Genomic DNA, 17,989 nt, shown 5'->3' on the forward strand with positions numbered 1-17,989 from the left:
ATAAAAATAAAAATATTGATTACTGAAAGGAGGTGCCTAAAATTATACAGTTGCTAATTCTCAGAGCTGTGATTCAAAGCTAAGTTTCTTTAATAAACATTCACCGGCATTATGAGTATCTGCTTAGTACTGGTCATTGAAATATTATTATAGATGTAATCTGAATCATTAACAGAAATAATTGGAGAGTATTTCAATCCTTTATCTTCCTGGACTGTTTTTTAAACAATATTTATTTAATAAAAATTTATTTGTTTATTTAATAAACATTTCGACATACCTTTTGCCGTAAGTTTTTAACAGATTCCTTAATATATGGCAAATCTTTAGATGGGACATATTTTTCAAGCATTTTATCAAAGTTATTATGACACATCATGAGGAAAAGCATCTTCCGTCCATAATACCTATGGAGATTTAAAAACCATAAATCATTTTACATAATCTGTTTGGTTCTTTCTTTTTATTTGTTTTTAAAAATTTATTTATGCATACAAGACCTGAGGTCTAGGCCAGAGGTGCGGGGTGAGAGAGGATTCACCAGAGACAGAGTGGATGATTTTAGGTAGGAAAAAATAGATTTTTGAAATATTAGAACCCAGGTAGCACAATAAGCCTACTACTTACATACACTGAAAATACACTGAATTTCAGTGGATCTACTGAAATACACTTTTGAGGGGAGCAGTGGGTGAGACAGGAGAGGTCTGCTGCATCATGTGGGTCAGCTTCTTGGCCAGGGAATATAAAACATGCCACAGTGGCTGGTAATAGCTTGATAGTAACTGAGCTCTTATTAAACCCTGTGCCACCGGGGAGGTCCCTCTTTCTTTTTTTTTTATTGAATTTTACATATCTTAGATTTTGTTCTTAGGTGCAGTTTTATTTTCAGTAGTAAGAAATCCATCAATAGAATACAATCCCTATTTTAAGTAAGTCATTGGAAATGTAGTATATGAATGGACTGGAGAGTATAGCGTTCTCCTGCCCGCCTCCACATAACCTATGTTGAAAAAACACTATAGTTTCAAATCTTTCAGCTTTATGTCAGATAGAAAACCAAATTCTTTAATTCTTTTTCTGGAATCCTAAAGCCCATACCAATCTGGGATTTCTCAAAATATGTGTTAGAAGTCTGTGTTTGTCATGGGTTCCTTGCTCAGTGACCTTTTTTGTTGCTCACCTGTTGGCCACCTGTTGGCTGAGCTAACTTTTCCTAGATTCTGTATTTCTGATCCTCTTTTTTTTTTTGCTACCGAAAACTTACCTGGGTTCTAATATTTCAAAAATCTATTTTCTCCTACCTAAAACCATCCAAGTTAGTTGAAAAATCATGATTGATAGATTAATGAATATGTAAGAGTTTCCAACTAGTTTTTTTATGCATATTTTGAAAGAATTCTGTTAATATTTTAAATCAAGATATTTTAATGGAAGAACCTCACATATCAGACAAGTATATATTGGAGGTATATTTGCATAGAAGAGTCTTAGAATATTTCAAGATCATATTATTCTTCTTCAAAAAGGTCCTAAAATAAATACTTTTGCCTACAACTTGGAATATATAGGGCTAGAATCATAGAAGGCAAGGCTTTTGTGGGGTAGGGGGAGAGAATAATCTCAGAATGATCTTTATCAACCACACTATTTCAAATATAATGAAATTACAGAGTTAATAACAGAGAATAAAAATTTTTCTCTGCCTACAAGTTAAAAAAAGTCATACATGCAAATTCACAGCTCCTAGTCAGTCAGCATTTCAAAGGCAGTTCTAACTTTAGTTCAGAATTGTTAAGGAGTATACATCTACCATATAGCCCAGTGACATGGGAATTGCTAAGCAAGCAAGCAATAAAGATACAAATGTAAAACATTAAAACTGGAAAGCTATAACCATTCTACAATTTTAAAACTTCAAATAAGAATTTGAGAAATGACAAAATAGTTCAGAAGAATTACTATGTCATTCAGAAAATTTTTAAATGTACACTAAGCAACATGATGCATCCTTTCTTGTTCCTAACTAATCTATACTCCAAAACTACTAAATTTTTTGGAACTTTACTGTGTTACACAGAACTTCTAAACTGCTTCCCCAAGATATTCTGCTCCAGTCCCTACAATTTATGAATATGATGAAATATAACTTCTAGGATTATGCTGTTTATTACAATTGACTTTTAAGATAAGAAAATTAGCTGGGTGGACCTAATCTAATTATAGGATGCCTGAAAACAAAGTGTTTCCTGTGAGTAGCAGCATAAGAATGTCAGAGATAACCTAAGCATGAAAGTGAGTTGACATACTATTGCTGGCTTGAAGATGGAGAGGTCTGTTTGGAAAGAATGTGAGTGGCCTAAAGAAGTTGAGCAGATCCTGGCTCAAAGACAGCAAGGAACAGGGGCCCTCAGTCATCCTGCCACTGAATGAACCAAAAGAACTGAATCCAGATAACATTTAAATGATTTTGGAAACAGATTCTTCAACAGAATTTCTAGATAAGAACCCAGCACTATCATCACCTTGATTTCAGCCTTGTGAGATCCTCCAACCCAGATGGGTCTAATGTAATGAATGATAAGCTAAAAAATTAGTGATGCCTTAAGTCGGTGTTTGTAGAAACTGGGTGTTAATCAATTGATAGTGAATATATTTACTTTCTCTATTAGCTTTTAGTATAATGACTTCCACAAGATTAACTTCAGTTAAGTGATAGCTATCTTAAAGTGTTAAAAAGTTGCTATCTTCCTTGGCTTTAATCTCTATGAACTCAGGGTCCTTTCTGTCATCATTAAATCTCACAATTAACTGCTATAAATCTTAGATTTTATTTGAGTCAGTATCAATTACCTAGTCCAACCTCCCTAATTTGAATGATGAGGAAACAGGCTAACAGAGATTAAGTAAACTGCTACAGGCAGTGACTGGGATCAGATATTGACATAGGATTCTGACTATGTCCTAGTTTCCTATCACCACTACAGTTCTCTATTACTCACATCTTAAACTATTAGGTTGTCTTTCTCTAAATCTTTTTATCCTTTATGAAACTGTTCTTCAAGTTTGGTAATCAGATATTTGTTTTTTTCAAGTGATAAAATGATGCTATCCATTTTGCTGCCTGTGTCTCTTCATATTCATTTAGTTCTTTGATTTTACCTGACTGCTTAGAAAACATGTCATTTCCCCCTTAAATGCTCACATTTGCCCACAATGAAATCCTTTTTCATTTTTCTGCCTAGTAATATATCGTCTTATGCTATTTTCATGCTCTTCATTCCTGTGACATGGCATCTCCCTGCCCAGAAGATTGAAGTGTCATCAGCAAATCAGATGAATTCACTATACACTCCCTTGAGAGCATTTACAAATTGGTCGATTAGATCATGTCCCAGTACCAATCCCTGGAACTCCATTTTTCTATTTAGAAAGAAGTTCATTCTTCTTTAAGCTTTGTTTCTGATTTTTAAGCCCTTTACTAAGAGATTCAGCAAACATTACTGAGCAACTACTCACCTGGTTTCCTGTGAGCTGTCCTGAGCAAACTTAGCAGCAGCTGGTAATATACGATCAGCCATATCCTTTGTTCCAGCTAAAATACGCTCTGGTTCCATAAACTCCACCACATCTGATAAGTGCTGAGCTGTACATTTTCTTACTGCAATGTGTAAATGACTACAAGGAAAACATAGGCAATAATAACAAAGTTGATATATGAACTATTTTCCAAAAATCTACTTTTAAAGCTGTGATTAAACTATGCAACAATCATCTTTCAAGGTAAAAATGACAAATTATTTTCATTAGCTACTCTTCCCTTATAAGTTAAAAAAAGAAAGTAAAGATCATAATCATTGACATTTATTTCATTTCAGATCTGTGAATGAATTATTAGATTAATATTATTCTTTGCATGCTCAGCATCTATTAATACCAAATGGGAATTACTTAACTTTTTAAACTGAATAGTGAAATATGCTTGCTCCTTTTTACAGTCTAGACTGCAAACAATTAAACTTTTAGTTTAAGGATATATCAAGATTATTTTCAACATTACCTTTGTCCTCCTTTGATAAGAGAAACAACTGCACGAGCTGGAGTTACATTATTCACCATAGCTCGCAGTGCTCTGTCAACATCTTCTCTTATAAATGTATTCGATTCTCCAGCCTTGTGTAATAAAACTTTTACTGTGGTATCTAGTTCTTGATCCATACTCTTTTTCAGGTAAGTGAAAAGATCACTTAAACAGACAACAGCAGCACGAGAAACTCCAGAGCGTAAATTTTTAACCTACAAAAATTTAAAAATGTATATTTTGCTGATATTCTGAAAGAAAATCACCAATAATGACTCTGAAAGCAAACTTACTAGAAAGTAATATGTTTTAGGTCTGAAAAATCAACATTCAATGTTTTTTTAAATGTGAAATAAAGCTTGCGCACCTTTACCTATAACTTAACAGTTTTCTTTCAAATGCTAAATAACTGTAGCTCTTTTTGTTTTCATTCAAATAATCTTTGACTCAGTTAAAAAATAAGTTTACCTCTTGAACTACTGCAAAATTTGTTTCATGCAACTTTGTGTTCAATATTTCAGAATGAAAAGCAGCTAAGCATCTAATAAAATTCAGCCCCTCAATTTTCTTCTCCCTGTAAGAAAAAGAAACAAATGACAAAATCAGTTTTTAGTGGGGCTTGTCTGGGATAGGATCTCAGCTGCCTTCATTAGTGTGTATGTTATATGGCCTGCGAGGAGACACTGCTTGTTTTCCCTTAATGTAGTAGTTGAAGAAAAGGTATTTAATGTTCTGTTTGCTCTTTCATGGTTCAAAAGATCTTTTTTTAAGATGTTTTTGCATTCATTATTTTTCTTTCTTTCTTTTTTTTTTTAGATTTATTTATTTATTTAGACATACAGAACTGAGGTACAGGCCAGAGGTGCAGGGCTGGTGAGAGGATTCACCAGAGACAGAGTAGGGAGCAGAACAGGCAGAGTGATGAAGTACACTACTGAGGGGAGCAGCGGGTGGGCAGGTCAGGAGAGGTCTGCCGTGCCATGTGGATCACCTCCAGGACTGGGGATCGAACTCGCACTGAAGCGGCTGCATCTCGCTTGCAGTGCTGCATCCTAATCTGTTGCACCATCAGGAAGGCCCTCAAAAGATCTAAGAATCAAAAAGAATACTGAAAGTCAAATTACTTTAATTTTTAGTAAACATAAGGGGCCATTTGTCCTTTAGTAAGAATGTCATATTCTTTCTAAAGAGCAGAAAGGAGAGGACTGGCAAAGAAAAGGTGGGAGAAGTAAATCAAACATAGATGGAAAACATGTTACCATGTTGGTGAGTATATAACCAAGAACAGAAAACCAGTAAGTGGTTCTGCAACTTGGAATTCTTTTCCATTATTTGAACTAAAAATAGAGGAAGGCTGAGGTGTTAGAGCTGGATACTAATAGCAAGAGGGTGGCATTTATGTGGGATGCAGATAAAACATCTCAAAATCATGTTGGTGTTTGACAAATGTGAGGCAAGATGAGTTTCTTTAGTTGGTAATATTAATGGTGTTTTTTCTTTTTCTTTCAATTTATTTTTTTCAACATTCTTCACATTTTTTCATCTCAGTTGTAGTCCCCGTGGACTTCATCATCAATTTACCCATGTGCCATCTCTATAGTCCTGTGTACTCTTCCCACCCTAGTTTTGATCCCATTCCTCTTTCCACGCCCATAAAATATGTAATTTATAGCTATTCGTTGCTTTTCATTTTTACTTTATTACAATTGCCTTTTTATTTTATGTATCCCTTAGTTTCCTGCTATGAGTAAAACCATTGGGTATTTTTCTTTTTCCTTCTGGCTTATTTCACTAAGCATGATCCTTTCCAGCTCCATCCATTTTACTGCAAAAGGCATGAGTTTATCTTTTTTTGATTGCTGAGTAATATTCCATTGTGTATATGTACATCTTCCAGTCATCTATTTTGGGGTATATGGGTTGATTCCACATCTTCCCTATTGTAAATAGAGCAGCAGCATATATAGGGGTACTGATGTCCTTTTGAATCAATGTTTTTGTGTCCTTTGGGTAGATACCTAGGAGTGGGATTGCAGGGTCATATGGAAGCTCCATTTTTAGTATTTTGAGAAACCCCCAAAACTATAGTGGTTGTACCAGTTTGCATTTCCACCAGCAGTGCAGGAGTATTACTTTTTCTCCACATCCTTGCCAACATTTGCTGTTGCTAGTTGTTTTAATATGTATCATTCTCACTGGTGTGAGATGGTAGCTCATTGTGGTTTTAATCTGCATCTCCCTTATTACAAGTGATGTTGAATATTTTTTCATATGCCTGATGGTCGTCTGCATTTCCTCTTTGGAGAAGTATCTCTATAGCTCTTTTGCCCATTTTTTGATGGGCTTGTTCACTTCATTTTTGTTGAGTTCGTCAGCTCTTTGTATAACTTTATGATCAGTCCTTGTCATTACTGTGTGCGAGTATTTTCTCTCAATCAGTAGAGTGTCTATTTGTTTTGTGTAATGTCTCTTTGTTGTGTAGTTCTTTAAAACTTGCTGTAGTCCCACTGTTTATCCTTTCCTTCACTATCCTTGCTTTGGGTGATTTATCTTTTAAGATGTCACTGAGGTGTGTGTCGTATAGTGTTTCGCCCAACTTTTTCTTCTAGATATTTTATGGTTTCAGGGCTTATGTCTAGTTCTTTAATCCATTCGAGCTGGTTTTGTGCACGGTGTGAAGTAGTAATCTGGCTTCATTTTTTTTTGCATGTAGCAGCCCAGTTTGCCCAGCACTTAATGGTGGCTTTTTAAAAGCATTTAAATCCCTTGAATGTTACAGGAAATAGATAATAATTATCATGCTGGCAAGGGAAATTTATTGACTAGTTGTTTGTCTCAAAATTTTCAGCTTTTGAATACCATATAAGTTTACAGTTAAGTTGGGTTTTCAGAAAAGTCATGACATGTTTTTTCTTTGAAAAACATAAAAAAATGCATCATGAGTTTTCTGAAAATCCAATGTAATTTAGATGTGAAAATAATCCAATTCTATACCCATAAAAGTAAATAACAAAGTGGAATTAAGGAGAGGGTATAAGAAATAGAAATCATGGCTAAAATTTTTCTAAATTTGATCAAGACAATACTCAGATAACACCCAAAAGAATAAAAAAAGAAATGCTTCAGGCAAAAGAAAACAATATCAAAAGGAACTCAGGTCTACAAAAAAGCATAAAGAACAATGGAAATAGTAAATATATAGGTAAATAGAACAGAAAAAATATTTTTGAGAAATAACTGACTTCAAAGAGAAAAAATGTTGTGGCACATATAACATATAGAAGTGAAATATATGATAAGCATAAAGGACAGGGGTAAAGTAACCTACTATTATAATGTTTTTGCATTATATGTGAAATGGTAAAATAATATTTGAAGCTAGGGTAATTGTTAAAGTTCCAACTATTATTGTAAACTTGTTTTTTCTCCTTGCAGTCTACAGTTGCTACACTGAAAGCTCTGCTATATGTAACTGAATGTACAAGATTGCTATGTCCTCTTGATGAATTAACCCTTTTGTCATCCTAATCTGAAGAAAGAACTGTAAGGGCACCAGTTAATTCCTGCCCCCTAGTGTACAACAGTAACTTCTCCTTGAGAATGAGGGCAGTAAATCACTTCTTTAATTATGTTACATAATATGGCAAAAGAGATTTGCAAGTTGTTCTATGAAGCAGATTCTTTTTGCAAGTCTTTCCTTTAGTTTCTTTAACACGTGAAAAATCATGATTATAGTTATAATGTCCTTGTCTATTCATTCTATCACCTGTGAAGTTTTTTGCTTGGTTTTAATTGAGTTTTTCCTTTCTCATTATCTGTGGTATTTTCCTGCTTTTTTGCATTCCTGGTAACTTCTTTTTTTAAAATATTTTATTTATGTATACAAAAACTGGGTGTAGGCCAGAAGTATATGTTTGTGTGGGGGGTAGGAGTAAGGGTGGTGGTTGTGAGAGGATTCACCAAAGTGAGGAGCAGAACAGGCAGATCTACTGAAATACAACACTGAGGGGAGCAGCTAATAGACAGGAAAGTTTCTATTGGGCCATGCTCCCTGGCCTGTGGATGGAACTCATGTTACAGTGGCTGGTGATAGCTTGATAATGTTGACACTTTAACCCCTGCACCACCAGAGAAACCCATGCTTGGTAATTTTTTATTGGAGTTGGGCATTATGCGTTTTACATTATATTCTAATGTCTTATAAATATTTCTAAGCTTTGTTTTGGAGTGTAGCCATTTGGTAAGTTTGATTCTTCTAGGTCTTGCTTTTAAGTTTTGTTAGGTAGCACCAAACTTTTCTTTAGCTTAGTATTTAATTTCCCACAATATGAAGCAAAACTCTTTTGTGTATCTCACCCATGCCCTGTCAATTATGAGATTTTCCATTCTGCTGGTAGGAATAGGAAGTTCTTGGTTTAGTGTATGCTCCAGGGATTATTTTCTGTATCTTTGAGTGGTTTTCATTCTGATTTCCGATAATTTATTCACTTGCATGCCCTAAGTGGTGTTCAGCTAGCCATTTAAAGAGTCCTCTGAAGGCTTCTGGAGTTCTTTTAGAGAATTCTCTCTGGCACCCTATATTGCAAACTCTAGGTACTTCACTTTCCCAAAATCTCAAATCTATCATCTTTTCTGTTATCTATATGATGTTACCATCTTTGAGTTGTGATCTACAAGAGAGCCCCCTTGGGCTTATTTATTTACTGTAGCTCACTATCTTCAATTGCTTAAGGAAAAATACCTTGAAAACCAGTAATTCATTTATATTATATGATCTTTTTATTATTTTCGATGTGAAGGCCATTCTAATGTCTGTTAATCCATCTTGGCTGGAAGTAGACTATCAAGAGTTCTTTTTTGACATTTTAACTTTAAGGTGTCTACTGGTTTCCAAAGTAGAAATGTTAACTAGGCAGATTATAAAACTGGAGTTTAAGAAGATACCAAAGAATTCCCAGCCCACTGGGCACGCAGTGGATATGTCAGCTGAGGCAAATCATTGTCTTTGTTTCTTTTGAGTTACTGGCTGGGCATGCTAGGTGGCTGCTGTAGCTATGATGTTATAAACAGATAAGTATATCCAAGACTGATACAGAAAGTCTTTTCAGAGAAACCCTTGGAGAAATGGTAAAATTTATATTTCAATAACTAAAAGTCTGAAAAATCTATGATAAAGCAAAAACAATTTCCTTATGGTATGTAAGTTAGACTATGATAATATACTAACTTAGAGTCTGAGTATAGTACATTAACAATTAAAAAAAAAAACTCAGGCTACCTCATAACTAAAGTAATCACTTATACAACTTTTAATAGAGAATGTTTCAAGGTTCTAATAAAATATTTACAGAAAAATCTTGCAACTCAGCCTACTTTAAAGTTAGGTAAGACAAACTTACCAATCTTCATCAGCTAAAAGCTTCAGGGCTTCTGTCAGTGCTATTTCTGGTTTGGAAAATGGCCGTAGTTCTGACAAATCCATTATTTCTGGACTATGAGTGACAGAAGGCATTCTTTCTTTATACTGTGGAAGATCTCCAGGAGATGCTTCGCCTAAAACAAAAATATTTATTAAAACATTGGAGAACTTTGATATACAGGGATACAAAACATATACTGATGAAAGTTTATAAATATGTATTTTTAATGCAGTAGATCACTGATTTATTATTACTAAGGTCACCAAAGGATACAAATAAACTGATTTAATAGGGTGGGTTGGGGAAAATCACTAAACTCCCATGAGCTCTCCAAGTGTACCATTCTACCCAAATGTCACATGTTTACCAATTTGGAAGCCCTTTCTATGATTATTTCTGACAGAAACTAGTACTACTGGCTTAGTCTCCAACAAAACTATAATGATTAGATAGCAATGCCATTTAAAACTTCACTTTTGGATACAAAATTACTAAATTACATTTAGTACAATGTAAGTGATTTTATTTTAGTCATGAATCATAAAGTCCAGCTTTAAAAGCTGAAAGTCCATAAGAAGCACTGATTCCATTTTGTAAAAATATGGGTATCGGTCTGTTATACATAACAGAGATCTGAAAATGAAGTTTCATGGTACCTTGGTATATAAAATTCTAAAAGCACTTATTTTTGTTACTGGTATAGAACTAATGGTCTATCACAAACCTAAGACCATGAATAGTAATAAGTGCAATGTTTCTTCTCCACAAACATTTATCAACCACTGACTAGATATTGAGGAAATACATCATCATTGTATGCTAATGGATTTACTTGAGGGGACTACAAAAATGCAAGGTATATGCAGTGGAGTTATGAGAAAAGAAAAGATGAAATAAAATGCATTATAACTTTTGTAAATGGCCCATTTTACAAGTCCAGGACTGTTTTTAAAAAGGGAATATTAGGTACTAGAAAATGCATAGAGATAAAAGTACTTACAAGCTATACTGTTTTCAAGAAAATGTTACATGAAATACATGAAAAACATAAGGAAATTTCACTTGATGATGTATACCAGTTACAAACCCAAATGCATTTTAAAACCAAAGTCTAAAAGGGAGGAAAAACAATCATTCAATTTCCTTTTAATAATAAAGAATTCATATTTATTATAAAAGGAGATACTAGGTCCTCCTGAAAATTTTAGTGGTATAGATCAACATATTCCTCCACTATTAGTCATATATCACTCTCAGTTGTCACAATACACTACATTTACGAATATTACTAGTTAAAAAAATACACTAAAAGTTAGATTCCATTTACTTTCTGTTATTTTCTCAGTTCCTGTGTGTTTTGTTCGTTCCCAGGGATTCTGTTCCTTCTTTTCGCAGTCTTTAATGTCAAAAAGTTCTTTTTCCTCTTTTCTCTTTTGTTTCATCTTGTCATAAGTAGATTTTGAGATAGAAACTTTAATCTGCATGAAAAAAATTGAAAAATCTGAAAGTTATAAGGGTGTTTGAGATTGAAAATATCTTGAGATTTAAAATATCTTTTTTTTTTAAAGATTCATTTTATTTATTTATGCATATAAGAACTTGCTGTAGGCCAGAGGTGCAGGGGAGGGGTAAGAAGATTTATCAGACGATGGGGAGCAGAACAGGTGGATCAAATGAAACACACTGCTGAGGGCAACAGCAGGCAAGACAGGAGAGGTTTGTTGTAGCATGTGGATTAGCTCCCTGGCTAGGGATCGAATTCACGCAGCAGTGGCTGGTGATAGTTTGACAGCACTGAGACTTTAACCCCTGTGCCATAGGAAGACCTTAAAATAACTATCTTTATCTTAGACATATGTATATAAACATTAATATCTATAACAAAAAAATGAACCCCCCCATTTCTTAGTCCTTATTTCAGGAATTCTAAAACTGAATAGGTTACATAGTGCTAACACCCAGTGAAATTTGTAGCTGAGAATGTTAAGCATGTTATTCCTTGAGCGCATATTAGAAAATTATTGAAGAAATATGTATGCAATAGTCTATGCATATACAGTAAATGTTCAGTACAAAGTACAGTACATACTTTACACCAAAATAAAAACATATTTGGAGGAAAAGGAAAATAATCTATTACTTAAATGATTAAGAATCAGAAACTTCAACTATAATGAGATTAAAAAAATTAGCCAAAATGTCACCACCTCAAATTTGATACATATGAAACAACGACATATTGCAGGCTTAAATTTATCCTAGTAGCAAAAAAACCTTACATCTTTTCCATTCTCAACATCAAGATACGGTGGAATACTTTGCTGAACTGCTTTTCCATAAATCCCTGATGGTGGTTCAATACTTTGTTTAACTGAAACTGTATCCCCGTTTTCCACAGAAGGTATCACTGATTGGCTGCAAGTTGCCGGTGCTGAATTTGGGCTTCCAAATACACCTGAAAGCAACCAATTGTTGTCACTAAGTATTTCTGTTTTGGTAATCTAAATAGCAAAGTTTAAAAGCAACCTTTTGTTTTCAAGAAGCAAACGATAATATTAATAAGAAAAAATGTCTATCATAAAATAGATAAATATCTTAACATGACCACAATATGAGATATCAGAACATATCTCATGATAATATCAAAGAGAACAAGAACTGTGTATTGTAAGTGCTGCGTTCACAGGGAGTGGAGGTTGATGTGGCTGAGACTGGAAGACACAATGACTTGGAAAGACAAATGAGGAAGGAGAGGAGACATTCCCTGAAATGGGGAGGCTTCTAAGCAGAACTAAGCAAGTAAAAAGCATGTATGTAGGGTGAACAAAGTAGTTTGGTTGGCACAGGCAAACAGATGAATAACAGAAAGTATGCCTGCAAGATTAGTCTAGCATTAATGTGAAGGTGACCATAAATTAACTGAGTGAGACTACCTTGTACAGTTGTTAGAAAAGCTTTTCAAACATTTTATTTTACTTCACTCCATTCACCAAAATAAGATGTACATTCTCAATGTCCATCATTACATTCAGTTATCCCATTAAAAAGAAACTAAACTAAAAAGTTTAAACTAATTAAATTGTTAACCATTCTAAAATATCTTAGAAGTCCCCCTCAACTGAGTTGTTTCTCTCTGAATTATTAACACAAAATTAATCGTATCAATAGTATCACTAGAGGATAGAAAATTGGCGAAGTATTTACTTCTAAATCTCTTAAGGAACAGTTTTAAAAAAAAGTCTACTCAATATCTAATCACTCTCTATTCTTTATTGATACACTTTGCTTATATATGACACAGTAATATAATTAAACAGGCAATAATTCTGAATTACCTTTTCCAACAACTACTACTGAATCTTCTGTTAAATTATTTGTGGATGTGAAGTCAAAACTGGAAATCTGCTGTAAATTTGATGCTGACCCTGCAAATCCTAAAAAAAACAAAACCACATATTAAAAATACTCATTATATAGCACTTTAGGACATTGTAATATGTTCTTTAAAACTGAAAATTTATTTCATATAAGTAATTTATAATTTATTCATGTTAAGTTCAATAATTCAATAAATATTTATAACTAGATTAAGTATGACTAGGCCCTAAAAAGAAAATAAAATTTCCTTCCCTTAAGGAGTTTATATGTGCCAGGATTAAGAAAATGGAAAGAAGGCCCTCTCTGGTAGCACGAAGGGTTAAAGCACAACCTCATGAAGCTATCAGCAGCCACTGCACCATGAGTTCGATCCCTGGGCAAGGAAGTATCCCACATGGCACAGCAGACCTCTCCTTTCCTGCCTGCTGCTCCCATCAGCAGTATATTCACCATTGTGCCTGTTGTGTTTCCTACTCTGTTTCTGCTCACCCCCGCTCCTCTCTGGCCTGTACCCAAGTTCATGTATGCATAAATAAATAAATCCTTAAAAAAAAAAAGAATATGGGAGGAATACAAGAAAATAATCACAGTAACAGAAGGATCCTTGAAAAAAAAGCCTTTTCTCTCTGAAAAAAAGTAAATCTCACTGTAATCTATGCTTTTCTAGGATAACTTTTTAATCACTTTGTGATTATTTTATTACTCTCTTTCCTATTAGGTTGTAAACTCTTTGGGGATAGAATCTATCTCTTATTTTGACAATCATTTTTTTCCAAAGCCTTGTAGTGTAATGCTTGGCACCTAATAAAATAGGTATTCAATAAGTATGTTAGATGAATGTTACCAGCCAGAAAAATGAAAAGCAAAATAGAATTGACTTAGAAAGTAAGAAAGAAAAACGGTTAATTTCTGGTATTTTTAATAAAAAAATTTATAAAAATTAAGCAAATTGATTATTTTAGTAACTGCTAAAGCTTAGTTGTTTTGGCTATCTGTAAACATGATAGAGATTAAAGGAAGAAATCCATGTAGGTGTTCATTTTTCACATTTTCCTTCCTAAGTAAAGTTTGAAATAATCAACATCAATATACAAGCTTTATGGCTTAATGTATAATCTTATTAGCACATAGTAACTATTAGATGCATCAGGTAGCACCAAAAGATGTTCAGTGATAGGGCCTCCCTGGAGGCATTAGGGGTTAAGTCTCACCTCCACTGAAGCCTGAGTTTGGTTGAGAGCCAAGGAGCTGACAGACCTCTCCTTGTTCCCTTTAGCAGTGTATTTAAGTAGATCTGCTTGTTCTGCTCCCCACTCTGTCTCTGGTGAATCCTCTCACCCCCCTGCACCTCTGTACTACACCTCAGTTCTTACATGTGTAAATAAATAAATCTTTAAAAAAAACAAAAACAAAACAGGGCCCTCCCTGGAGGCACAATGGGTTAGGACTCAGCCCTGCAAGTGGAGTAGCAGCCGCTTAAGTGCCAGTACCATCCCTGCCCCAGAGGTGATCCACATGGCGGGGCAGACCTCTCCTGACTTGCCTGCTGCTCCCCTCAGCAGTGTACTCTGTCAATCTGCCTGTTCTGCTCCCCACTCTGTCTCTGTTGAATACTCTCGCTCCCTGCAATGCTGGCCTGTACCCCAGCTCTTTATTAATAAATAAATAAATCTTTAAAACAAAAACAGATGTTCAATGACAGAGGGAAGCAAATCTCAGTCAGAAAAACAATTTTTCAATAATAATTCACAAACAAAAATGGCAAGTGATTATTGGATAATAAAATAAATCTCATGATGAAATATATAAAAGACAGGTCATCTTCATGTTGTGGGGGTGGAGTGGGGAATGGGATCAAAAAGGGGGGGGGAAGGGAGGGAAATGCACGGGACTATGGTGGTGGCACAGGGGTGATTTGGTGATGGGAAACCTGCGGGGATTACAATCGAGATGGAAAAAAAAATGTGCAAAATGATGTAAAAATAAACTTTTGTAATAATTAAAAAAAAAAGACAGGTCATCTTTAAGTAGTTTAACTTCATTTATCAGAGCTGACATAATTCATCATTTTTATTGTTATTATTACTTTTTACACTATTTTCTTCAAGCAAAAAAAATGCTCAAGTCTCAAATTTAAAAACAGAGTAACACTATGTTTAATGATTCTTCACACATAACAAAAGATTCTTCATCTAATCTTTTGTTACTGCTGTATATTTCATTCAAATGAAAAAAGAAGCACCTAATCTAGTTGCTAACTATCTAGGTATTCATCATTAATAACTCAAGTTATTAGTTGGAGATCAGTTATTAAAAAGTCCAAGGTTTATTACAAAATGAATACATTCTTTTTTTTTTTTTAAAGATTTATTTATTCATATAGAGCTGGGGTACAGGCCAGAGATGCGGAGGGTGAGAGGATTCACCAGAGACAGAGAGGGGAGCAGAACTGGCAGGTCACTGAAGTACACTGCTGAGGGGAGCAGCGGGGGGTCAGGAGAGGTCTGCCACACCATGTGGTCTCCTCCAGGGCAGGCGGAAATCAAACTCAAGCGGAGGTGGCTTAAGCCTCTTAGTGCAATGCTTTAACCCGCTGCACCACCAGGGAGGGCCCATGAATACATTCATTTTGCCACTCATTGACCAATATTTCTCTTGGAAGTCTTTACTCTCTTCAGAATTATATTCAATAGTCACTTTAACTTCATTATTAGGGGATGCAATTTTGGAGAGACCATGCCCAAGGTCACACTGTTAGTTTTAGTTGGCTTGGCACCACAACATCCACTTAATAGAAGGCATTGTACACTACTATATACAAAGCATAATGGGGATATAAGGATGACCAATCTTTACTTTTAAACAGATAATAAATGAAGAATGACAAGTATGAAAGGGAGGGTAAGTCTGATTTTGAACATATTTATTTTTACTGACCAGGCTTACCTAGTATTTTGATTTATAGTTTTTTGTGAATTAATTTTCTGGACTAGAATTAACTAAGGGTCAAGAATATAGTGCTGTGATTCTGCTATTTAAAAAAGGATACTGGGCCCTCCCTGGTGGCGCAACAGGTTTAAGATGCAGTACTGCAAGCTGGCCGCAGCTGCTTCAGTGCAAGTTCGATCCCCGGCCCCTGAGGTGATCCACATGACATGGCAGACAAACTTGTGACCTGCCCGTTGCTCCCCTCAGCAGTGTACTTCAGTGACCTGCCTGTTCTGCTCCCCATTCTGGCTCTGGTGAAGCCTCTCACTGCCCCTGCACCTCTGGCTTGTAACCCAGTTCTGTATGAATAATTAAATCTTTTCTTTTTAAAAAGGATGCCATAAGTAGTAAATGAACATATTCAGCAGTTATTATAGACAATTAAAGAAACTGTAAAAATGTTGTGCTAGGGTTGTTTATTGCTGCTTTATTTACAATTGAAAAGACATGGAAATGATCCAAATGCCCAAAAGTAGATGACTGGATTAAAAAGATGTGGTACATATACATAATGGAATATTACTCAGCAACCAATGGAAAAAAAAATCCCTTTCGCAACAAGGATGGAGCTGGAAAAGATCATTCTTTTTTTTTTATGTAAAAGAGAATTTTATTACTTAAATAGAGTAAATATACTCAATTTTCTTTTTTACAAGTTTATTTTTACATCATTTTGTACATTTTTTTTTTCCATCTCAATTGTAATCCCCGTGGGGGTTTCCCATCACCAAGTCACCCGTGTGCCATCACCATAATCCCATGCATTTCCCTCCCCACCCCCCTGTTTTTGATCCCATTCCCCACTCCACCCCCGCAAAATGTCTCTGGTATATGGTTGCTCATTATTTTTGTTATTTTCTCACCTGGTCCATTATACTCCTGCTATGAGTGAAACCATCCGGTATTTTTCTTTCTCTTTCTGGCTTATTTCACTAAGCATCACCTTTCCAAGATCATGCTTAGTGAAATAAACCAGAAAGAAAAGGAAAAATATTGGATGGTTTCACTCATAGCAGGAGTATAAAGGACCAGGCAAGAAAATGATAATAACAATTAACAACTATATACCAGAGACATTTTACGGGGTTTTAATGGGGAATAGGATCAAAAACAGCAGGGGGAGGGAAGTGCACTGGACTATGGTGATGTCACACAGGTGATTTGGTGATGGAAAGCCCACCGAATTACAACTGAGATGGAAAAAGGCACAAAATGAGGTAAAAATAAACTATTGTATTATTAAAAGAAAAAAAAATCCTCAATACTTCAATTTGAAAAAAATAAACGTTATATTAGGGGTATGAGCTACTTTTAGGAAGTCTTTTTTTTTGTACTTAATTTTTCTTTACATGAGTGATAAATGAGTAAATGTGAAAAAAAAAAACCTCTATTCTTTTGCAAAAATGAGTGGCTGATATCTTCCACAAAGATAGTTATTGAATTACATTACAGCTTAAAGTTTAGGAGTTTAAGAAAAACAAGAAAAGAACTTCTAATAACATTTCCTACTACTCAATTTGGGTAATTTCTAAAAATTTACGTGTCCTTAAAATGCTTGCTACTTGCTCGTGTAGTAAATAGAATAATTAGAAATTTAACAATTTGATTTTAGTCACAGTTGCTACAAAAAAATATGACAAACTTCTTACGCTGACCAGTAGAGCACAATGCTTAAATACAGGTGACTTGTTGAAATTATTAGTCTATTTAAATATTTAAACCTTTCAAAATCACTTTCTAAACACTCTAAAGGAAATTTTTAAAATGCAGCTATAATAGGACTTCTGAAAAAAGAAAAAAGGGCAGCACTATTGATGTGCTGCTTGCTAGTAAGTTCAAAAAAGTGAAAATTGTTAATAATGGTTAGAGGTAACAAAGAAGCCTTCCTACGATGGTTCTTCCACAGGGAAATTTAAATGCTGCTGAACTTTTACTCCATGGTTACAACCTAAGTAGGCATCAGGGAGTCATTAACTCATCTGATTTCTTCAACCAATTTTAGTGGTAAAAAACGAGAGCGGGGGCCCTCCCTGGTGGCGCAGCGGGCTAAAGCACAGCACTAAGAAGCTTAAGCCACTTCCGCATGAGTTCGATTCCCGCCTGCCCTGGAGGAGATCCACAT

At 34.8% G+C, this 17,989-nt stretch overlaps 1 protein-coding gene across 4 annotated transcripts in view; it reads right to left on the reverse strand.

The window, feature by feature from the left end:
- The window catches only part of FAM179B (family with sequence similarity 179, member B), a 60,930-nt gene that overhangs the window by 10,506 nt on the left and 32,435 nt on the right, over window positions 1-17,989 (reverse strand). For all 4 annotated transcript variants that reach the window (XM_012724644.1, XM_004682104.2, XM_012724643.1 and 1 more), the window contains 8 exons: window positions 12,837-12,935; window positions 11,781-11,956; window positions 10,829-10,979; window positions 9,481-9,634; window positions 4,550-4,655; window positions 4,061-4,296; window positions 3,520-3,678; window positions 281-407 (listed from right to left, as the gene is read on the reverse strand). In XM_012724644.1, coding sequence (XP_012580098.1) covers window positions 281-407; window positions 3,520-3,678; window positions 4,061-4,296; window positions 4,550-4,655; window positions 9,481-9,634; window positions 10,829-10,979; window positions 11,781-11,956; window positions 12,837-12,935 — 1,208 coding nt within the window. The remainder of the gene's footprint in view (window positions 1-280; window positions 408-3,519; window positions 3,679-4,060; window positions 4,297-4,549; window positions 4,656-9,480; window positions 9,635-10,828; window positions 10,980-11,780; window positions 11,957-12,836; window positions 12,936-17,989) is intronic.

Source organism: Condylura cristata, unplaced genomic scaffold (genome assembly GCF_000260355.1).
Source record: "Condylura cristata isolate star-nosed mole 26May11 unplaced genomic scaffold, ConCri1.0 scaffold00013, whole genome shotgun sequence".
NCBI lineage: Eukaryota > Metazoa > Chordata > Mammalia > Eulipotyphla > Talpidae > Condylura > Condylura cristata.